Source organism: Manacus vitellinus, unplaced genomic scaffold, assembly GCF_001715985.3.
Source record: "Manacus vitellinus isolate BGI_N305 unplaced genomic scaffold, ASM171598v3 scaffold_2_pilon, whole genome shotgun sequence".
Classification (NCBI taxonomy): Eukaryota; Metazoa; Chordata; class Aves; order Passeriformes; family Pipridae; genus Manacus; species Manacus vitellinus.
Window position 1 is genome coordinate 16,743,351 of NW_021940208.1, and position 25,037 is coordinate 16,768,387.

The 25,037-nt window shown below is 35.1% G+C and overlaps 1 protein-coding gene across 1 annotated transcript in view; it reads left to right on the forward strand.

Moving 5' to 3' along the window:
- PAN3 (poly(A) specific ribonuclease subunit PAN3) overlaps window positions 1-25,037 on the forward strand; it is a 78,950-nt gene that overhangs the window by 33,796 nt on the left and 20,117 nt on the right. Inside the window, exons 6-13 of the mRNA XM_018070939.2 lie at window positions 640-801; window positions 8,366-8,516; window positions 16,436-16,683; window positions 17,278-17,382; window positions 18,012-18,069; window positions 19,124-19,285; window positions 19,447-19,563; window positions 19,665-19,766. Of these exons, the coding sequence (XP_017926428.2) occupies window positions 640-801; window positions 8,366-8,516; window positions 16,436-16,683; window positions 17,278-17,382; window positions 18,012-18,069; window positions 19,124-19,285; window positions 19,447-19,563; window positions 19,665-19,766 (1,105 nt within the window). The remainder of the gene's footprint in view (window positions 1-639; window positions 802-8,365; window positions 8,517-16,435; window positions 16,684-17,277; window positions 17,383-18,011; window positions 18,070-19,123; window positions 19,286-19,446; window positions 19,564-19,664; window positions 19,767-25,037) is intronic.

The window sequence follows — 25,037 nt, forward strand, 5'->3', positions numbered from 1 at the left end:
TTCACTTCCTCAAATGTTTTACTCTCTCAATTTTAAGACTGCATTTATCATGGTAATTCTTGTCTGTTTTCACTTAAGACAGTAAGTGAAATTATTATTTCAAATATTAAGCTGAGCAGAAATGTTTTTCTCAGAGTTCTGTTGCAATTGACTACTCGGTTCTATCTGATTTTTTTAAAACCAATCTTCAGGAGTCATGGCAAATTTGAACTTAAAATTTGTTTGATAGGAATTTCAATGGAAGTGTTCATTATTATGATGTGATTGAAGGTATCTCTTTCAAAAATACGGATTTTTTCCTTTTTTTAAACAATTCCTCATTTATGCAGAATTCCCTAATTTGTATGCATATTTCAATGGCTGACTTGTGATGGATGGTTTTGCTTACAAATAATTAGTAGTCCCTGAAGTTTATTTTCATATTGTTTTGGGTTTTTTTGGTTTTTGGGTGTTTTTAAGTATTGTGTATTATACTCAAATAGTCAGGATTGAAAGGAAACAGTCTCAGATAAATTTTACTTGCAAATTGTTTCCTATTCCACCAATCCAAAAATCATATCACAGTGTAATACCTATTTTAGTGTAGCTTTAGATGAGGGTTGTTAGGAGTGGCCTGGTTTCTCTCCTTCTTTTTCATAGCCCAGGAAGTATCGACTGGGAATGCTGGATGAGAGGATAGTTCCGGTGGGATCAAAAGCAAGAAAATCAAAGAACCCTATTGGCTGTCTGGCTGACAGGTGTAAAACAGGAGTACCCATCAATATGGTTTGGTGGAACAGAGTCACAGAAAACAATTTACAGGTAAAATTATTTTTTACTAGTCACTTTTTCAGTATTTTGGATGCTTTATTTTAAATTTTGGAAAATGTTAGAAGCAGTTACTCCACGTTTGAGTAGAGTTCAAATCAAATATTTGTTTCACAAAGTAGGCATAGTAGCCCTCCAGGAGAGTGACTTGGAGATGTTTTATTATCTTCACCCATTGCTGAACTATTTACTTTATTTGATTTTGCAATAATCTGAGGAAAAGGAGCAACAGTAATCATGAAATGTATTCTAAAGGCAAACAAACACAACTTTTTATTTTAATGCTCATGTGAGGAAGGTTTCTACTAGTAAAATTAGTGATCTTTGTTAAAATGATTGACACTTAATGAAAATAGATGCCCTCAGTACAGAATCTGGAGATGTAATCACCATGATCAGGAAGTGTAAATTTTTAATTTTTATGTTGGGATAGTTTATACTTCCCAAATTGTTTGAGAAATATATTAAACTTCATTTAACTTTATTCCTGAATCATCTTCAACTCTGTAAGAGGGGAGTGGTACAACTGCATTTGAATATCTCTTTACAGAATTAACAGGTAGTCTTTGGAGTAATAATGAAGGATAATTCTAGTCTAGGATGAATATGCTTCATGGCCCTTAAAATGGAGTTTAGATGAAAATTACTACAGTGGTGGGAATTGCACCACTGCTGCTAATACTGTTTCTACTCGTGTAGTTCTTTTGATTTCTCAGGGATTGTTAGTCTTCCTGTGAGGGTTTTTTGGTTTTTGATATTTTCTAAGTGAAGGAAATGGATAAATTGACAACAGATTATGCCTAGAGTTTGTGGCACCTTAAGATTTTCTTTCAGTTCACTGAATTTCTGCCATGTAAGGGCCAACATGAAGCTCCTACAAGAGCCTTTCCATACCTGTACTAGTTTTGCATTGCTTGATGTTTGGACATCTCTGTGTTACTGAAGTGGGGAGTCATGGACAGTGTGATGTAGGTGAATGAATGCTACATTGTTTAGGGAAATTTGGACTTTCAGTCTGTCTTGACCCTTTTGCTGCTGGGGAAGCAGCATAGTAACTGATGGAGAAAAGAAAGGAAACATTGGTAGAAGAACCAGGTAAGGTTTTGGGAGAGTAGTGGGAGCCTGTGAAGCAGTGCTGTTCTGAAGGGACAGAAGAGTGACAAACCAAACTTATCGTGTGCATCTAATAGTAAATGTAAACCATAACTAATAGACAGTCGTTCTGACAAGACAGAAGCAGAAATTTGATCTCTGTTTTTCAAGTGGACATTATAGGGCAAGAACAGCCCCATTTGTACTCCTGTCCTCCATTGTTTTCTCTGCTGTACAGTGGCACAGCAAATGCTGTTGTTAATCTGCTCCACTTAGAGTAGGAGCAAAAAATGCTTCTGGAGGCTGGAGAGTCAGTAGCTCAAAACTTGAAGCTTCTTGCCAGGAGCAGTTGTCTTCTCAGTACCTGTGCACTCTGAAGTAGTGTTCAAAGTGTGGCAAAGAAGGAAGCTCAAGGTCTCCTAGCATTCTGAGGTTTAGCAGCATTTGGGATTGCTTGAGATTGGCTGCAGAACATGTAGCTCTTGAAGGGTGCAATTCCAGATTCGTTTATTTGCCGGAATCCCAGCTACCTAACTTAAACTGTGCAGTTAAGATTTTGTATTGTGTGATGTGGTTGCATAGCTTCCCATAGAGATGTGGACTTGAGAAAAGCATGTATATTCACATATGGTGGAAATGCAAACAGAAGGATGTTCAGCTGTAATAAATAGAATTGAAGAAACAGGAGGGATTGCAGAGAATCCGTGGAGTCTGGCAAGACTGAAGCATGAAAGGTGCTAAAACTTGCATTGATCTAGCAAATGGTAGTTCTTAAAATAGTAGAAATAGGTCCATTTTAGTTATACAGATTAGTTCTTAAGCACTATCAATAACTGATTCCTTGTTTCTTGAGCAAAAAAAAAATCACAGAAATGAATTTTTCAAATATATTGCATCAGGAACATAAACTTTTAAGACTTTAAGGGTTTTTGCAGTACTGTGGAAGATTTTTGTTAAAGAAATGTGAAAATATTCCAAATCTGTAAAAGTTGACTTTTTAGAGAGATCTACTTGTCAATTGTAACAAAACTTTGCTAATAGTTTTATTTGTCTGAGCCCGTGTTCTGGTTTATAAACAAATAAGTCTTTAGCCAACAAATTTTACCCACTTTTAATGAAATTGACTCTAACTCTTCCGCAAGAACAGTAGAAATACAACTAATAATGTTGCCAAATTGAAATTTATTAGAGCCTATTGTATGAATGATACGATGACTTGTCACGGTAATTACAGAAAAGGTAGCATGTTGAACAAATTCAATAGTGGGAGAGAGAGATTTACTTTGAAGCCCTTGGTGACCTCCAGTGCCTGCTGGGTTGTTCTGACATCACAAAATGTGTTCTCTTCCTGATCTCGTAGTTAGTGAGCAATCCTGGAAATGGAGGGATTGCAATGATGCTCTGTGAAGTGAAGCTTTTCATACAGAACATCTGCCCATTAAAAAACAACAACAAAGAAACCCCAAAACCTGACAAAAAAAAATAGCAACACATAAAAACCAGGGAAGACTTCCATGTTTTTGTATTCCTAAGAGATATTATGAAAACTATGCCAAAAATAGACCGGTAAAGCACTGCCCTGCTTTATAACACGGGTGTAGTTTAGTGATGGTTTTCTGTAACCATTACACAATTATGTAATTTGGGATGTCAGAACAGATCAGTATGGATTTAGAGGTGAAGGAGAACATAAAAGAACAAAAAGGCTTGTATCCAGTTTCCAGCATGGTAAGTACATGAGATTGGCCTACTTTTTGCATTAGGTAGCTTGCTTGGGGCTTCAGTTGGATGTGGGACCAGAACTGAAATTGCTGAGGTTGCTGTGCTGCTGTACAGCTCTGTGCTGTGTTGTGAAATGCTGAAGGGGAAACGAGAAGAGGGAGAAGGGTGGTTTTCAGTATTCCTGTGGGATCCTCGAATGACTTTCCAAAGGCTCTGTGACTTGTACGTCCCTGTGTTACAGGATAATTCTGTACTTAATGGCATTTTGAGGATTCATTTATGCATCAGTGCAGCACTGGGGCCTTAGAAGTTTATTGCTGTGAAGTGTAAAGACAAATTATGTGTATTGAAATTGATAGCTGATGAAACAGGAATTTTGATTTTATGTCTGAATTACAGAAATCTATTGATATGTGCAACTCTTCAACATACAGTCATGCTGCATGCTGCTGTGTAGTCCTCCCAGTGATGGTCTTCATCTTGGATCCTTGGCTTGCTCTTTGCTTTCATCTGCACCTTCTTTTAAAGAGCCCTGAATTTTTTTTTCTTGTGATAGTCACAAAATATTTTGTTTCTTCCCCTCCACACTGTATTCTAATTTTATTTTCTTTTATACCTGTAAAAGCATAAAAACCACTAGACAACTCTTGAGCTGGATGGTGGTACAAGTGAGTTAATAAATAGTCTCCTCCCCTGCTTTTTTACTTCTTTTCTAGATCCATCCTTACTAATCGCATCATGATTAAATTCAGCCTTCATTTGGACTGTATTTATATGTGTTTTATAAGTTGTTTGTGCTCTGATGTACAGAAGTGTAGAATTTGGTTTTGCACATGAAGCCAGATGGACTCAGTTTTGTGGTCTGTCTTCGGAAGTTTGTTTGCCAAGCTGACTGAAGAGGTTCTGCTCTTTGAGAGACCAGAGATATAAAGAATCTGAAAATAGGATATTTTGGTGAACTTTCTTTATGGAATCATTCTGGTGAGAATGCATGATGTAGATATTAATTCAAATAATAACTAGAGAAGTTGTTTCGCTGCTTTAGTTCAGCAGCATTTATATGAATATACTGGAAGAAGGGGATGAGATTTAAATTGACAAGGTTGAGAGGAAAAAGGAATGATAGCAATTTTAGCAAAGGTGTCAAAAGTCACTTTAGGTGGTTTTCTAGAAAAACAGTGTAACTGACGCAGCTATACTTGTTTCTGTTTAATGCCCTTTGTTGAAAACATGTTTATTAATGTTTAGAAGTTTTGTATGTGCCTTTCTACAGGACGTTTGCATTTGAAACTGAAAATATAGACTTAGTGTAGGCAGTGTTAGCAGGCATTGTTTATTGTTTGGGATTTAGAAAGTATGTTCGCTGCTTTTCAACGTCACAGTATATAGATTATTTTAATTCTTATAAAAAATTATTATTCTTTTATTCAACTTTATTTTGGGAAGTTTGATAAGATTATAATGGAAAAGCTGTAAGAATACCTGGTAGGATTCTAAAGCATAGTTCCCATTTAAACAGGTTTTCAAGCTTACCATTGATCCAAATGTAAAACTAACACTGGAATTTACACTTTATATTATGAGCTGGATATTTTTTGAGACCAACAACATAATATTTTGAATCATTGGCCATTAAGAATGTGGCTTTGTAATTCTGGCATATTTGCATGGTGATTGTTGCAGAATAAATTATCTACAAAGACTGAAAAATAAATAAAAGATTAAATATTACAGAACTAATAGTAATATTACACTCTCACTTAATTCAGTCATTTATTCTGGCCTAATTATTTTAATTATTTTGTTGGAAGAAAAGTGTATGCAGAAAATGGAACGTTTTACATCAGATAAAAACCTCTATGCTTTTGAAAACGTTTTAAGAACTGCAGCTTCACACAGATGTAAGGAATTTAAACGTGGCTTGGAGCTTAAGCTTCAAATTATCTGACAGTATTTGCTAGTTTTGACCACACATTACTGAAATTTGTTGTAATTCTTTGATTAGTTTATTCTAGCTGGTGACTGTGGAGCCTTGGTATTTTTCTGTATTTAGAAAACAACTTGAAGGAGGAAGGATCTTTTAAAATTGTAACCAAAATTTAAATCATTTTTTTACCAATGGGGAAAGTCTTGGATTACATCTTCATGTTTGTAGCATCACAGAGAAGTAAAACAGGCTTTCATAGTAAAGGGTCTATCTTTTCAAATCAAAGCTGTTTTCTCATATACAATGTTTTTGTCAAAGTTATGTAACAGTAATTTAATCTTAGCAGGCTTTGATTCTGATACTGAATTGTGACATCAAAAAATGGAACTTGAGCCATTGCTGTTTGCAATTCTACATCATAAACCAGGTCAGCTGTAGCAGATTCCTGGGTTTGACTCCTTTCATTTGGATAAACTAAAACACCTACTAGTTAAAGTGGAGCTCTTTCTTTAAAGTGAAGCTACATTTTAAAATTTTGATGTTTATAAATAACTTTTAGAGATGAAAACTGTCATTAACTAAATAACTTCTAGGTCCAAAACTGGTCTGTGAAAACTTGTAGATTGCATTTAGAAATAAGAAGCATCACTGTGCTGTAGGAGTTGTTTATAGGTGAAAGTAGCAAGAGTTTAGCCAGAATGGTATGGATGGGATTTTGGGAACTCTCTCAGTTGCTGTAGCAAATGCTGAGGTTATCTTCCAGAAGGTGTGTTTCTTTGCGCTTGCATGCTTCAAAACTAATGCCATGTCCTTCCCTTGTCACCTAGTTCACACAATATTTAGGTGTGGTAGAGGTGTGCACATGTCATGGCTGGTTTTAGCAGTGGGAAAATGTGGACCTTGTAGTTCTTTGAAATTATGTGCTTTTAGCAAGATGTTACAAATTCTTTTGCATGCTCTCACAGTTGTTTGACTTCTGAGCTCTATCATTATTTGGACAAATTCTACTCAACTCTTTACCACCTCTGTCATTTTCTCCAGTTTCGGTGCAGTTTTGGCTGAAGGGTTACATGCCAGATTTTATCTAGAGGAACACCATTCTCTTAGGTATTCTTGTACCTAAATTCACATAAGTCCAGAATATTACCTTTTGAGTTTAAATGTGTCAATTATGTGTTTTCGGTTTGTATAATGCAGCTTATCATTTGTTTTGCTGTATTACTGTACATCTTAGCAAGTTTTCCAAAACTGTGATTAAGGAGTTTTAAAATTCTTATGAGCTTTTTACCCATATAAATGTGTTATACTTCACCAGTCTGCATATTTGGTTCCTTGAATGTTCAGAAACATACACATGTAAGATGACAAAGAACATTGTAAAGATGACATCATAAGGTGGTTAGTGGTTAAAATTTACTGAGTAGTTAAAGGTAGAATATTCATACTATTTCCTTTTTAACCTGTGTATCCTCTTTAATTTTACAACTTTTAGAATCTTCTTTTTCAGTGCTTTGAAATACATTAGTAATATGATATGTGGTAGAAATATTCAAATAAAGGTCTTAAAAACAAATTAAGAGAAAAGAAGACTTTTCAAATACTTTTCTTCCCTAAGTTGGTATTCACACTTTTTTTCTAATTTGCACTAACTTACTTTCTGTGATGCCACTTTACTTAAGTTGGTAAAAATTGATATTGGTAGTTTAAGTAACAGCTGACATACTTGGTCATTTTAAAACTGCCTAAACCCGAAGTGGTCCAATATAATTTTCTTTAAAGAAACATCATGGGTTATCCTAATAGTATCCCTTGTTTATTGGGATTGTTTATTTTTATGCTGGCTTATTTTATCTCATTTGTTTAGACACTTGTGAGAGGTACTCTGAAGATTACTTAATAAACTGAAATCTGTCATTTAATAATCAAGCTTTTCAGAGTGTTCATGTAATAATTGGTTTTATTTCTTGGCTTAATTTGTTTTTTCTTCCGCTAATGTAATTTGTAATTGTCTGTCCAATAATAAGCCTTTTGAGATCAAATTGGGATTTTCTTTTTCTAACCCTCCCTACCCCAAAGCAAACAAAAAACTCACCTCAAAATGAACACCACCACACCAAAATACGAAACCAACTGCACAGATTTTAATAGAATTTAGAAACTGATTATATGCTATATTTTCTTTACTAACAAATACTGGATGTTTGACCATCATTCTACTTCTATTTTTTTTTCTGTGTTACCAAATTAAACCTCATTATTAAACATGCTACATAAATGAAATAGGTAATTAAAACAGAAGTTCACAAAAACCCGGAACTTAGAGGTCTATTTGAAATAGAGGCAGGGATGGCTTCTTTAGTAGGAATCATTTTTGCTCCTTTAATTTGAAATAGCTAGTGAGTTTGAGATGAAATCTGAAATAGCTAGTGAATTTGAGATGAAATCTCTAAAGTCATGGAGGAACAATCCGTGCAGCTGTGGCAAAGCTTTCTCAGTGTCAAGTCTCTAACTTTGTATTGTAATGCTTATGGAAAGCCTTTTGCAAAGTGTTTGTATGAACTCATATACCAGCTGTTCATATGGAAAGCCTTGCTTATACTACTTCAGACATGAGCTAAAAGCACTTTTCAATTTGTTCATGCTAAACAGCTTCCAGTATTCTTGGTTTTTGTCCACAAGCTGTATGTACCTTAAAAACATCCCCTGCACTCAGTAGGCTTGCCTAGGAAGTTTTTTCTACCAAGTAGGCACTGTTCATCCCTTCTCATTTAAAATAAAAATTTAATTTATGTTGGGTTTTTTATTTTTTTTTAACAGACACCAAATCCTTCTGCAAGTGAGTTTATTCCTAAAGGAGGATCAACCTCTAGGCTGAGTAATGTATCCCAGTCAAGTATGTCTGCCTTCTCTCAAGCCTTGTTCTCTCACCCCTCTATGGGAAGTCCTGCTACTGCTGGGCTAGCACCAGGTAAGTTGAGAGTAATGATTTGTAGTACAGTGGCTTCTTTTGTCTAACACAACCCTATATATATGTATAGATCAGATTTATCGAGTATAAATGTAGCCACCTCCTCCTTTAGCTCTTAAATTTAAGACAGCCTTCAAAAAGTAGAGGAACTCTGGGTTTATCTTCCAGTAGTGTGGAAATCACATTGCAGGCTGTGAAATCTGCTCAGCCACAGCAGCACTGAAATTAACAGCCTGACTTACTCTGCTCTTTTTGGGAAGAAGGGGTACTGAGTTACACATACTGTGTTCTATGTGGTCCTTGCCAGAGCAGTACCTGAAGATGATTTAAACTACCGTAGTCTACAATGAATATGTTCTCAGATTAGCGTACACTGATCTGCTCTTTTGATTTGTTGCTAGACTATGTAATTTAGAATTAATTATTTTCAATATTAATTGAAATTGAATTATTACTTCAATATTAATTGGATTATTAATTTAATATTAATATTCAGTATATATGAGAACTTAAAAATCTGGATTAAAAACAAAGTTGAAGGCAAGTTTATTCTAAAATAGCTTGCCTTGTGAAATAGTGTTAAATTTATTGTATCTGTCACGTGTAATCTCACTTTTAAGGACATTTTACGTTCATTTCCCAAATTTAAAACTCTTACTGAAATGTGTTCCATATGGTTGTGTAATTGAGTGGCAGATTTATTTTTTTTTTACATTTCAAAAGTTCAAGCCCTTCATGCATCTTTTAGTCCTCTCATCTTAAAAAGTTAATTCTACTACTTTTATTTGAATAAAATTAAATAGTTTTAATATACAACCATCAGCAGATCTGAATATTACACATTGCAGATTCTTTAGTGAGTTTCTGTATGTAGTCAAACCTTTGGCAGTCTCTGGTGACTGACAAGAAGCGTTAGGTAGCTGCCAAAAGGCAGAAGGACAAATGTTGTAAATTATTTTTTAAACCAGTATTGGCAATAAGCATTTGTTAAACTGAACTTCAGTCTTCCTGATGCCAGGGAATCAATCTCAGTGTCCACATGAAAGAAGCCAGCCCTTAGCTTGCATGTAAGAACTGTCAGAACAGGCTAGGAAAGTGATTGATGCTTCTGCTGACCAAATGAACGTGTTGTGGTGCTGTGTCTGATTGATACTATATTGTGCTGTACCGTCTTATTGGAAAACTGTTGTGTTTATATGCCTCTCAGCCTTGTCACCTGGATTGAAAAGTGTATAAAGGATTAAATAGAATACAGTAAAATGATCTACTTTTGGAAAGTGTCCAGTGGGGTCTCAGAGGGATCCTTCACAGTCCAATTTCTTTACTATCTGTAAGTAATACTTGAAAGGATAAGTAACACTGAAAGAAGTTCACCAACAATTTGAGCTCCTAGAAATATAGATACCAATGCTGCATACTTTCTAGCCTCAAGTACTATTGTTTGTTTATGGACAAGAGGGATGGGGGAGTATTCGTAAGAGCTAACTTCAGGCAAAGTTGGCTTGTTTCCCTGCTCTTCCTGTATAATTAAAAAACAAATATAGTTCAGAGTAGGGATCTGGGTTGGGTGCTCTGAATTTCTTTAGAAGCTTTTTTTCTCTCACTGAGTGCAGAGTTCTCTGAACCTAAATGTCCAATGTAAATACTACTCATAGACATTTATTTTTATTTAAATGTCAACATTAAAGTTGTCAACAGTATACATCCACAAAAACTTCTGTTACCTCAGGGTCAGTTAGGAGGTACTCTTTCTAAAAGATTAGACTCTTAAATAAGAAAGCATTATTTATGTGTGGGGAAATGTCACCACTTAGATCATGCTGGATAACAGAATAAAAATCAAATTTAAATATATTCTGAAATTGTGATGAAAAAATTTTGTTGAGATCTGTTAGCTTTCAATAAGTGAAAACAAATTCAAATGAAACCCATATAAAGAGTTTATAAGAACTTTCCTTTGAATAAAGATGTCTCCTTCCAGTTAAGGTGTTCATACTTTGCAGTAGAATAATTTTGAGGGATTAAGTGTTTGCATGAGATTAAGGTTGTTTATAGTAGTTTACAGGGTACTGGAGGAAATTAAGATTTCATAAGAAATACGGAAATGTAGTAAGAATAATTTTAGTTCCATAGTTTTATTCACCCATAACAAAGTCGGTAAATTATGAGAACAGTCCTTTGATTTCCCTCTTGATGATGGAAAAATGTAAACTCTTTCACATATCTAATTTCTGAGATTTCCCTAAAGGTAGGTGGAAATCAAAACCACTTTTCACATGTGGTACTTCATACATAACTCAATTGTCCTTGGAAAATATTTGTTCTGCCTGTCTTATCAACAGTACTGCAGAAATAACTGAAAAAAAAAAGACAAGTGAAACATTACTTTAGTAGATAACTTGTTGTATCCGCACCTGACATATCTATTAGTGTGTAGCATGGAAGAAGGTTACTCCTACACTGACACATGTTTACTTAGATAAGCACTTTCTAGTGTAATCTCAACAGTCTTCATCTTGGTAGCCTTTAATGGAACATGTAAACATAGTGATATAAAAGGCAATTTACACAAACAGTGGGAGAAAATTGTTGCATTGAAGAGCTTTGAATCAATCTTCTTCACCATCTCCAAACTCTCTTTCCATAAACTCCCCTGAATAACACCATATTGTTCCTTCCCTTTCCTTGATACCAGACATACCCTATTTGTCATTTGTGTTGGAAATTTAGTTACTTGACAGTCTTTAAATAGCACTTTTGCTAACAAGCTTATCTTACCCAGTTCTGTGTAGCTGTTTTAGAGTATTAATGCCATTAAAATATGCAACACAGTGTATGGAAGAAAATTGTTAATGTCATTGGAAGTGTTAAGACATCATTGCTATGTTAAACTTGATAGAGAACAGATGTATTGCCCCCAGCAGTGAAAATCTGTATTGCTTGGGTTTGCTTAAGCTATGTTCTAGCTAAAGAGTGATGCCTTTGTCATTGATGGAAGTGACAACAAATTGCTGTTGCTTCTATATTCAGTCCAAGTCAGGTTCTGAGCTTATGCAGAATGTAAGAGATGCCATTTCTGCTGGCAGTCTGAACCTACAGGCTTAGGAGCCAGGAGTGCAAAGGTGTTGTGCTTATGTTTGGTTGACACATCTCTATTAGTGATGAGCTGCAAGAGTGTAGTTCTCAGAGCTCCTGACTCCAGTTGGAGATGGAGCACTTTCAGCTGAGGTGGTTTGAGTGGCCTAAGGCCCCAAGAGCTTGTTCCATCCTCGTGGATCAAATATAGTGCAGAGCAAGTTGTGCAGCCATTCCAGAATAATGGAAGAAAGAAAGAAGGCAAAGAGACTGTAAAATTAAAACTGAGGAGGAAGAATTGATGACTCAGATTGTTTAGGGAATGAAGCAGATTTAATTAACTTGAAAATATGCAGTTGTAGTGCTAGTGACCTGATAGAAAGCTTACAATAAAAAGAAATATCTAATAAATTTAAGGATGCTGCTTTAAGTTCTTTGAAATAATGTGATTTTATTATTTGCTTTGACTTGTCATTCCTCAACATTTACCTAATAGTCTAGAGTATCTCTAAAGTACAGAACATTAAAATGATAATATGTTAAATGCTTAATTTTTGACCTCTGAATGTGTTACAGGCCTTAGAGATATAGGGATGTGGTTGTAAATGGGTAAATTTGTAGGCAAAACTTGGAGGTTTTTTATGTTGTAGGCCAGCTGATTTGCATACACATGAACTTAAGTTCACTAAGTTGTGAAGTCTCATTGAATCAAATAGTTGTAGACACTGAGACATTGAGTTCATGCTTTGATATCCTTTCATCCTGTTTCTGTATGAATTCTCAGATTCAAATTAGAGTCTAGCTTTAATTCAAATACATTGCCTGCTACAAAATTTTATTACAAGCATTAATCTCATAAAATGTCTTTGAGCCCCATCTCAAATGAATTTCAAAGTCTACCATTTCCCTTTCCTCAGTCACAATGAAACTTCAAAAATAAGAGAAACAATGAAAGAAGTGAAAATATAAGAATAAAGAGGGATATGAAATACGATCTCTCTTTGCCAAAAATGACAATAGTGGCAGGAGCTCCAGATATGTGTAGGTATCCTCTACAGTCACTGTGAATCTTGTGGAAACACCTTCAAATCCCACAACCATTTCCATGTTCATATGACACTGTCATAGCTGCATACCGTGACCTCTCTTTAGATGTAAATGTTTGTGGAGTGAAAGAAGCCTTTTCTCCCCACAGTTCATCTTTTAAGATAGTATTTGACTTCTTCATGAAGTGTATTAGGATTCCCCAAGACAAGGAGTGGAGAACCACCTTTGCTAGTAGCAAAGCCTCAGGAAGGACAATTTGAAGCAAGCTTTTTGGTGTCTTTAGTTCTCCTGTTGGCGTTTGAGTTTTAATACGGGGGAATGTTGAACCCTCTCACAGGCAAAGCTTAATGTTGTTTGTCAGGATCACTGATACAATATGTATATATAAAGAAGTAAATCATAATTCGATTATTCAAAGCATGTTTTTTCTTAAGCCCTTAAGTGAATAGGTATTTATATAAATTGTGCTATTCAAAACAGCTTGTCTAATTCCGTGAGGTGTGGTTCCATATTCACCACGTTGTTTACTATTGTGTGTTCAGGATCACCTTTTTCCTTGAGTATGAGCCAGTAGGAATATATATTCACTTTTTAATACAGCTATTTTCCTTTTTTTTCCTCTAATTCTATTTTGTTGTGATTAAATATTAATATTAACGTGCTTTTAACTGATTGAAATACTAATTGGTGATATCTACTTGAGTTTGTGCCCTCAGTTATTTGCTTCCCTAAGTACTTAACTATGTATGAGTTTTGCTTAATTAAAAGTTTTTTCCTTTTTTTGGTGTGATATTGGAGTTTTAATATTTATTTAGATTCTGCAGAATGTAGTGCAAGTCTCTCAGAAGAGTCTGTTGCCTTCAGTATTTGTTGTCTCAGCCTGTCTGTACCCACTGCAGCATTAACAACAAAATTCTTGCAGCAGGTGTAGTGTATTTTTCTAGTGGTATGAAAGCGAACTGTAGTCAAGCTTCTTTCATATCTCTAACTTACTACCCATATTGGAAAGTGAGAAGCCCAAATGTGCTGCCCACAAGATAATTTTCATTGGACTCTCAATGTCCTTCCAAAATCAGACCTAAATGAGACTGGAAGGGTGTTTGAAAGGATTTTTGTAATGCTCTCATCCTTTTATTTCAATCTTGCATTAATACCCGTGCAAAGACATTCAAGGATTTATATTTGTAACTGTTCTTTGTCAGGAATTAATTTTTTTAAGAAGTAAATCTTACAGTGGAAATCATTTGAAACTGTATCAGTAAAAACCACTAGAGATCTTTTTTCTTCTGAGAAACTTGCAGTAGAAGGTCACAGTATAATTTTAGTGAGTTGCAAGTCTTCACTTTAATTTTTTAAAAATAATATTTACTGTATACTGTCTTACACATATAGTGTTTTTTTAAGTAGAGAAGTCTTCAGTTAATTTTTCATCAGTATATATGGAGACTGCTGGGTTCTTATTTCATGATCCCTACAGTTGAGTGTTTTTTGAAACAAGTTTCTTGAAACCAGTTATTCCTGTCTTGGTTGAGATTATATGCATGCGAGGACTTCAGTCAATACTATTTAATTGGAATAGAGTGGAAAAGGCATGCAGTAACTTTTCCTAGATAAAGAAAAGCCCTTGAACATATAGAGTTGCTTCAGTTTTACGGCCTTTAATTAGTCATCTCTCAACTCTTAATACTAACACATTGTGCCCTTTGGAATTGATCTTTTCCCCCAGTATATCGAAGCTTTACTAAGTCACTGGAAGCAACTTTTACCTTGTATATTTTCTTTTGTAGCTAAAAGATAAACTGGTGGTATCAAAATGTATAATGTTTACAGTCATACAGTTAATTTGTAAACAGATTTTTAGGAGACTACTTATATTACCATTTAGAAGTACCTATTATAATTCACATTTTAAGTTAGTACACTAATCAGCAAGCAATTATTCTACAATATTGCTTATCTACAAGGTATGTGTAAACACATTTACAATAGAAATGAAAGTTCTGACCCAGAAGAGTGTAGACTATGTATTTTTCATATTCTTATATTTTACATTTTCATAGAAAGAACAAATGACTGCAGAGACCCAACCAAAGAGAAAGGCATAAGATTTTTCCACAGTTTACGTTTAAGAAAATCTTGTTTATTTTGTTGGAACTATTCACTTTTAGGAACAAAAGAAAGAAATGTGCTGAATTAATAAGCATGGTTTCTGAGATATCAAAGTAGTAAATGAGTGGAGCTAAATGAAAAGTTACAAATATTCTGTGAATAACATTAGGATAATACAGCTTCAAAATAATTTTCCCCAAACTACTGGTTAACTTGTTAATACTGAAATTGTTATTTGCTTTTGTTGTTTGTATTAAAAAAGAAAAAATGAAATGCAGGAGGGATGTGAGTACTTCAGAGACAAGACACTAGTGTGAAATCACTCCTACACATTACTAACGATGCATAGTGAGAACTCTGCATGCAGTAACTCATGACCGAAGTAACTTAACTAGTTTTTGTAACTAAAAAGTGTGTATGCAAAAAAAATTGCTCTTACTTTTATTAGTCGGATATTTGCTTAAATTACTCTGGTTACCAGAGATTAAGGAATTAATTTAAGCAAATATCTGAGTAATAGCTAACAAAATTCTTATTTAGAGAAGAATTCTCAGCTGTCGATATAAATATAACAGTTGTGTGTCTTCTATCCTTTCAAAAAAAGAATTTAGTATGACTAATATAATTTTAATTGTAAAGAAGTAAAAGTACATCCCAATCTGAACTGAGCAACACTAAATTTCAAAGATACTCTCCTTGGTGTTAATTTGAACACCTGAATATCTCAGATCTTTGCTAGGAAGTAACTCTGCAAGAAATTTTTTTGAAGGATAATCTCTTCCTCAGCAACATCCTGTAATGTCTGTTTGATACCTAAATTTTTATAAATATGCAGATCTGAGAATTCTGAATGCAGTAACTTGAAGTAACTAAAGTTTTTGGTAACTAAAAGGTGTGTATGCAAAAAAGTTGTCCTTGTTTTTCCCATTGATACACTTTGTTTAGAAGTAGAGTTTCTCCGGTTTCAGTTGAGTTGCCCCTCTAATGTTGAAGGTGAATGCCACTCAATAAAATAATTTCAAATAAATTAGAAAATCTCAGCACAAATGTCTAATAGACTTCATATCATGAGATGTTACCTACTTTTACATATCAAATAGAACTTTTGGGGGATGACTTGAATATAATAATTACAGGAAAATAGGTAATTACTCCCCTGAAATTATTAAAAGTAACATATTGTATATTGTTTATTTGTGTGCTGTTATTACTGGAGATATTCATAGCTGTGGAGTTAGTTCTAATAAAAAGTACATAAGTAAATAATTAGGTGAAGTGAGTTACAGCTTAGCAAACTCCGTTGACTGCTCATGTAACTGTTAAGTGAACACTCATACAGTCATTAATATTTTATCTTTTTGCAGTGTAATAAACTGTCTTCTAGATACAGCATTATTTTGACTTGTCTCACCCCTTCAACTACTTCTAAGTTTTTAATTTCAGTTCTTCATGTGTATATCATAAGCTGTCAAGCTCCATCTCTCTGAACTAAGCAGAGATTTTTGGGAAAATATATCTGTTCAGTCATGCTTTTACTATTTTACCTCTTAAAGATTTGTATATCTATATGAAGAGTTAAGTGTCTCACCTGCTCAGAATATTGTTGGTAGTGAGGGCTGTTTTTCTCAGATTGCTAAGTATTCATAATGACAGAGTTGATCAAGAATATCTTCTTCTGTTTTCTTAAGGAATGTCACTGTCAGCAGGATCTTCTCCTCTTCATTCTCCCAAAATAACTCCTCATACATCTCCTGCTCCTCGAAGAAGAAGTCATACTCCTAACCCAGCAAACTATATGGTGCCTACTAGTGCCTCTGCGTCTGTCGCTAATGCTGTCTCTCAGCCTCCATCTACTGGCCAGGTGATCCAGAAGGAAACAGTGGGTGGAACAACATACTTCTACACTGATACAACTCCAGCACCTCTCACAGGAATGGTATGTTTGCTTTTAATACAGAAATGTATGGAGTTTCCAAATGCTGAATTGGTTTATACTAAAGAGATTATTCTTAACATTCTGAACCCCGTATTCTGGATGAAGATTAGGCCTTTTAATCGTTGAAATTCTTTGCTAAAATCACTGAAATTTAAGGAACAGAGAATTTTAAATTATTTTTTCATTTACCACTGTGTATAGTTTTGAGGGGGTTTTATATTTTTTTTTATACAGCAATAGAAAGAAAGCATTTTGTGTGTCTTAGTGGATACATACATAGTGAGAATATCAAAAAGTCAGATTTTTTTTTTTTCTGATAGGTTAAATAGTTCTTACATTTACAGTGACAGGGGAAAGACAGTTACAAAAATGTTAAAATACACTGTGGTAACCCACCACCCACCCTTCCTTTGAAATCATTAGAAGCGAGTATCACATACAGTTGTAATCTATATGACAGTATATTTGTAACTTCTACTGTACATGAAGACTTTATAGATCAGTAGTTTGAACTAAAAGGGTGACAAAAGTCTTCATCTACCCTATCATTAAGGATTTTAAACTGCTTCTTAAAATATTTTATTTTATTTTCAGGTATTTCCAAACTACCACATCTACCATCCAGCTGCGCCTCATGTTGCTTACATGCAGCCAAAAGCAAACGCACCTTCCTTCTTCATGGCAGATGAGCTCAGACAGGTAAGATGATAGAGAATTTAAAGGAAAATTGCATATCTTGGCAAAAACTAGAAAATTGGTAATGGTCAAAGAGAAGTAGACACTAAAAATCTGTGCAGTCAGTTTTACCTGTGGAGAATTTAAAAAAATCAAACCTTGTAATAGATGGAGTACAACAGAGGGTGGGAGAAGCTTATGACATGTATGACTGCAATCTAATCTGCATGCTGTGATTTACTGTTGAGCCGAGTATTGTTACTAGGCATGAGCTCATTTATGTACTGTTCTTTTAAGCTGCAATCCTGTTCAGTTTTAAAATCTCGCACTGAAATGAAAGTGTTTGCAGGTGTTAGTTTATGAGCCCTTCTCAGGGCTGGCTGTGAGTGTTACTTATTTCAGCTTTTCTGTAGTAGGTGCCTTTGTCAATGTTGGCTATAGCAAATGTTTTCTGCAGCTCCTTCCTTCAAGAATTTATGTATTTTGTCATTAACATTTTCAAGCTAGTGGTCTTCTGACTCTCTGCACCCTGGATACTTGTATCAATTCTCTGTTTTAGTACTGATAGCTAGTACTTCAAAGACAATGTACTCTTAACTTATCAAAAACGATGAGCTGAATTATAATGTTCAAAACTTTATTTATTCCTTCAGGAACTGATCAACAGACACTTAATAACCATGGCCCAGATGGATCAGGCTGATATTCCTGGTAAGTAAGTGTTTCTTATAAACTGTACTCTGTTCTGCAACTATGTGTATTCAACATCTTTTAAAAAACACCACCTCTTTTTATTTTTTCATGAAGCTTTAGTCATCAGCCTGAGCTATGGTTAACCAGATACAAAGTTTTTCAGAAACATGATTTCCCCCCCTTCTGATTTTTCTGTGTTTTTACACTCCGTAATGTAGAAATACTTCAAATTGCCGAGATAGGAAAAATCATTAAGGCAATAAAGCCTTGTGAAGAACAGTTTTGTATTACTTTGTACATATTAGGTATTCCTTTAAATGATGTATATATTTTTCAAAGGCTGTATGTAACTATCAAAGCAGTTTGTTTGAAGTGAATTGGTTGGTATATTAGAGAAGGCTTTGTACTAGTTGTCAGGCAAGAGAACCATCTACGGTTCACTGTAATTTGGTTTTTGGGTAATTTACAATTGACTGTACTCAACTTTATTTAGATAGTTTTTGGTTGCAGTATCTTTTCTTCTCAAATGTGCGTATAATATGATACAATTAAAAAAATGCAGTTTAGTGTTTTAATGCAGATGAAGTACAAGTATATCTCTTCTTGCAAGGGTGATCTCTTAATCTGATTTTTAAACTTTCAGCACCTCTCTCTGCCTGTTTTCTAAACCAGCATGTTAAAACACAAAAGACTGAGATTTGCTTTTTTTGTGATGAAAATGGGGTTCTTACTGTAGTATGAAATCTGTAGAGGAATTGGTGCTTATTTATGAATCAGTACAGGAAAAAACCCAAAGAAATGTCATTCAGAAGGGTGAACTTCTAAGGTAAATGAGGAAATGGCAGGTGGAACTGTGCATCTATTCTGTTGATTTTTTTACTTAGTGTAACTGTTCTCCTGAATATGTTTATTTTAGCTCTGTTGAATCACTTCTAGGAACCTATATGTTGGTATTAAAGCAAAAATAGTAAATTTTAATTTTACACGCACCTAAAAGATGGTGTACATAATTCATGTATTAACTTAAAGTCAACTGAGGCCTAATGTGTTTCTGTTTACAAACTGATTTTAGCAGTTCCTGCAGAAGTGGATAGCTACCACAGTCTCTTCCCTTTGGAACCACTGCCACCGCCCAATCGGATACAGAAAACAAGCAACTTTGGGTACATTACATCATGCTATAAAGCTGTAAATAGTAAAGATGACCTGCCATATTGCCTTCGGAGGATACATGGTGAGAAAAATTGAGTTGTCCCAATAGGACTAGCATTCTTAAGCATACTAGTCGTATTTTAATGTCTGGTCACTTTTCAGTGGTTTCAGAAGAAAAGTTAGAGTAAAAAATTCTCCTCTAAAACACGACACTTTAAAACGTGGGTTTTGGTTTTTTTCTAGGTTTTCGTCTTGTTAACACAAAGTGCATGATATTGGTTGACATGTGGAAAAAAATTCAGCACTCAAATATAGTAACTTTGCGTGAAGTGTTTACTACTAAAGCTTTTGGAGAACATTGTAAGTTTTTCTTTTTTCGTTTTTTTTTTCCCCCAGCTGATGTGTTGATACTTTTTTCCAAATATGCTTGAGTTAACAAATATCACTTTTCTGTTTTTAAGCTCTTGTGTTTGCATATGATTTTCATGCTGGAGGAGAGACTATGATGAGCAGACACTTCAATGACCCTAGTGCTGATTCCTATTTCACGAAACGGAAGTGGGGTAAGGAAAATACGTTATCATACAATACTGTACACTGTTTCCAATACTTCAGTAAATATCTGGTCAGAAATAGTTGTTCGACTTAATTTTTTGGATAATCAGTTCTGCTATGTCATAAGTAAATTAGTATGAAAGAACTATTCTTTACCTTCTACTTGTAAAATTTTTTTTAAAATTAATAGACAAGTATAAAATTGATATCAGTGTGTAAGGGAATTACAGTCCTTTGAAATAGAAATAAGCTGAAACAGAACTGGGAGCCAGGAATTCAGTTGTCCTAATAGCAGGACTGTCACCAGGTAACACTAAGATTTAATGGCGACGATTCCAAAGTTGTAAAAGACATGTAATGTCAATTTGATGTTCAGGTGTCCTACACTTCTATTTTTTTATCACTAGGTATTATGAGGACTAATTAGACAGTATTTTATCTGATGATTTGAAATGTGAAGTATTAGACAAGACAAGGATTGAAAAATCCCTGTAACATATTCTTTTCAGACACCAACTTCACATCGTAGGTCTGTTTTGTTTTTGGTTTTTTGTTTTGTTTTTGTTTTGTTCTGTTTTTGTTTGTTTTTTTTGGTTGGTTGGTTGGGGGTTTTTTTTGGTGCTTATAATATGGCTTCAATGGAGTCACTATAGCTGCATTTACATTCATAAACCTGTCACAGCATGGTCTGTGGCTCAGCAAGTTGCCCAGTAGAGCTCATGTCCTTGTGGCTGGAGCCTCTTTCTCTCAAAAACAGTATGCTGCCAGTCATTCTGCCTATTAGGACCAGTTCATGACCCCTGCAGTCCCACAAACTGCAGTCAGGTCTTGCCTAGAACACAACAGGGCCATGCTGAGAAAAAAAATGGTCACAGCTGAGCAGAATCACAGAAAGACTTAGAGTGGGAAGATACCCTTGAAGCTTCTTTGCCCCAACTTCCAGCTTGTTGCAGGACCAACCCTGAAATTAGATCCAGCACTAGGTAGGGAGGATGAGAGGACTATGACTGGGCCTTGTTTTTTGTATTAGAATAAATCTTCCCTAAGTGTCTTTAGGCTACCAGCATGTCAATGGAAGCAGAAGCTAAGGTTTTTTTCTTGTGCCTTTTGAAATTAGAGCCTTTAGCTGTGAATTCAATCTGTTTCAAAGGTTGAGATATAAAACTCTACTTGGCATCTTTTAGATCAGAGTGTAATGGATTAGTAGTGTGTGAATACATTCAAAGACTTGTAGATACCTTATATACTGAATAATTCTCACTGGCTTTGCACTGAGCTGACCAGTATAACTGAAGTTGGAACTTGATTTCCACCACTGGTTTTGGTGGTAGTATCTCAGACAGAGGAAACCCTAGTTTGACAAGTCATATCCTGTGGCAAATCAAAAATGCAACTACAGATTCAATGAGCCTGATGTGGAACAAATTTGGTGAGATCAACCTGGAGGATCTACTGCCAGGTTAATGACTGTTAGTCCAGGGCTAGACTTCTGAGTGTTTCCCAGTCATGGTTTTCAATTTCCATGTAAATCAGTCCTTGTTATGTCTTTGTACCTCTAGAGTATTATAGAAGAATGATGTCTGTTCTAGATAAAATAATAGAAGTTATAATAAAATTCTTGGGAATACATTCTTTTGTCACACTGGAAAAATAATTAAATTTTGGTCCTATTAAGGGCAGTCATGTCTCATTAATCTATTAAACTTCTTTGAAGGAAGACCTAATAGATAAGACCCTGGGTTTTCAGTGAAGTCCAACAGAGTCCTTAAAAGAACCTAAGTAACCATGAGATAAGAAAAAGTTCTCAGTTAGGATAATACCTGATTAGAAGATACGAAACGGTGAGGGTGAACAGTTGCTTTTCACAGTGAAGATCACTGGTGGGGTCTCACAAGAATATGTGCTGGGAGTTGTATTTCTTAACACATTCACTTGTTTGCACTGACGATAACTAATGGTCTGCCAAAGTTTGCTGGTAATACCAAATTGTTTGGATTGTTAAAAACAAAGGCCAATTGTGATGGATTGCAGAAGGATCTTACAAGGCTGGTGCTTCTAGCAATAATTTAGCAGGTGATGTACTATAAACCAATGTGATCGAGGGGAAATATATAACTCTATCCTCAAACATAAAATAATGACCTCTGTTGTGGCTGTTGCCACTCATTAATAGATCTGGGGCCATAGTTAAGTAGATTAAGGAAAATACTGTTGTCTTGCTGAATAGCAGTGAGTAGGAAACACATTGGTTTATATTATTAAGAAAAGAGTAAACAATGAAATGGAAGATACTGTATTCAAGATGTGGGTGCCTGATAGACTCCTATTTGCAGTTGTGGTCCTCCTTATTGTATTTTGAAGGGTGTAGAAGAACAGCAAAGAAGCTGAGAAGAGGTGACAGGGATGAACAAAGGCATGCAACAGTTGTATGAAGAACAGCGAAGTGGGATGCTACTTTTCATGCTTTTAAAAATGTAAAGGAATATAATGAGGTTAAAAATGACTGGAATATGTTAGGTATCTGAAAAATATGCTGGGATAGAGAAGAAATGAATAAAAGTAGTGTGCTGCTTCTTCCAGCCTAAAACTAAAGACTGACCAATGAAACTAGACCGGTAGCAAATTCAAAACCTGTGTAAAGATAATTAAGCAATGGAACTTTTTCACAGATTATTGTTGATGTTTGCCTGGTTTTGAGGGGAAAGTGGTCTTACTCATGAAAGAGAAATACATGAGGACTATTTACTGCAAAGACACAATATCTGCCTCAGAAGTTCTCTGGGCTGCAAATCATTGGAGGCTAATAGAATATTCTACTTATATTTATACACTTAGGTATCCATTACAAGCTACTGTTCTGATTTTAGTGTATATGTCTTTGAAACAGGCTAGTGGGCTATAAGGACCATTTATTTGGCCTACTACAACTTCCTTCTATAGGCAGGAATGGTCTGGGAAATTAGAAATAAGACGTCAGTGTCTACTCAGTCACATCAAAGTATTATTTAATTAAGAAGTTCTGTTGCTACAGAACTTAAAGGGATATGTAGGGAAGATAACTGTCTCCTGCCTCATGGCACTTCTCATTATCTGCTCTTCCAATCTTCTTATTAGGTAAATTAGGGAAAAAGTCACCTGAAATCCCAAATTTTGCCAAATCTTTCTGCACATCTTTGCTTTGGCCTTTCTTTTTTGGTAACTGCTGCTTTCTAGTCTGGTCCTCAGTAGAAGGAGCAATTTAAGAGAGAAAAATAAGATTGCATACCTATAACTTGATTTCTCAGAATTGCCTGCCTTCACGGATCCTTTCTCCATCCCCTCACAGAGTTTCTTGGCCGTCTGCCTGCCTAGAGGAGACTCCCAAGAGAAGCAGGGGAATGGATGGAAGTTGGGTACTCTGCAGCATGAGGCCCAGATTAGTACAATTGCTTTTAAAGGTTTTAGGAGGCACAACACTGTGAACCTGATCAGTGAACTCAGAATTTGATTTCAGGTATGCAACCTTATTTATGTTGAACACTTCAGTGGGCAACACGAGACCTTGACAGTTAAAAGATGAGGATTATGGTTTACATGGCTGTCTTGCATGTCACTGGTGTCAGTGTGGTCACCTGGGTGGGGTTTTTTTGCTGCGTTATTTACAGACCATGTTACGGAATCAGCTTCAAAGAGATTTTGGAGTGGGGGAGGAAAATAGCAGCTTATGTTTATTTTTATAATGTGAATGTAAATAATGTCTTTGTAACTCCTGAATGCTGTAGAAATTGTTGCTTCTTTATGCAATGAAATCTCCTCTTTCTTTAGGTGGTACAGTGTGATAATCCAATATTGTTCTGTTGAATTTTACTAAATTTATACAAGTTTTAAAATCAGGAGTGTGACTTTTCAGTTAATTGCTACTTGGAGCACTTGAAAAGCTCCTTTTTATTTGATTCTCATTTCTTGTATTTCCTCAATACACTTTATACTCTAAACATTAAATCTGTTGTTCTGGAACACTTGTGTTTCTCGCACTTTTCTGATATTTCTCATATTTAAGTTTTCTTTGCATTAGCGAGTTAGCCCAAAGTACTGAAACATTGTTCTGAACAGTCTGATAATTAAATGGTAAACAGAATTCTGAAAGTATGTACTTTAAAACTTACCAGCCAGAAAATCCTGGCAAACTAACAGTAACTATTCACAGCTGCCAGTAAGGTTTGTCTTGATGAGGTTTTGTGGTTGGCATAGATAAACATGCCTTTGATATGTCCTTTGGTCTGTTTTTAAACACTCCGAGTAATTAAATGTTGGGGTGTGTGCTGTTAGTAGGAGTTTTCAGCACCACAGTATCTTCTCTTCAGCAAACAAATGCTTTCTAATGAAGATAAACATGGTCTGGGAAATTTGCTTTCTTTTTGACACAATAATAGTGGTATGTAATGCACAAGAACGAACTTCACTGCTGACTCTATAGTTTTTGCATCCTCAGATGCTGAATCTTTTTATCATAAAATACCTCTTTCATTGAAAAAGAAATAAGTTGTGTGATGACTAGATGAATAGACAGTGATGAAGGGTAAGAATATATGAATATTGAAAGTCAGCGTGATGTTTTGAAGATAAAATATGTGACTAATAATTATCCAAAAATACCTTTGCCAAAAGCTGCAACTTTTTCAAAGTAAATTCAAGTTTTCAGGTTATTCAGATTTTTTACAAAATATACTGCTACACTCTAAGTGGTTCAGAACCTTTCTGTATATTGAAAACTGGGAAATGTAAACCCAAAGCCCAAGTTTCCCTGGAGAAGAAAGAGAACTGAAGGCTATTGAATTTATCTTACTTTCAGTAAGGTAACTCAGGAACACTAAGTAAACACAGAACAATTCACAGTTATCAATGTAAAAGACTGATTTATGAGCCTGAGAGGTTCCATTTAGTGATCAGCTAAATCTTTCATTGGACTTCTAATGTTGTTTGTTTTTTCATAACTGTGTGAGAATCGCTGTTTCTTAACGTGCTTTCTGACGGTGTTCCTGATAATGTAAAACAGGTCCTACTGCTGGTGGTCCCAGGTCTTCTGTCCTGCCCCAGGACTGTTCCTGGATTCATACTTTCTCTGGAGAACAGAATTGCATTTGAATACTTTTTTAACTAGGAAAAACTTAAACTCCACATGCATACAAGTGCAAAGGGTTATTTTTTTTGTTCCATTGAGAACAACATACCACAGAACTTAAAAATAATTGTCAGCATTTTTAATGGATAACCTGTGTTTTTGAAATGGCAGTTCTTAA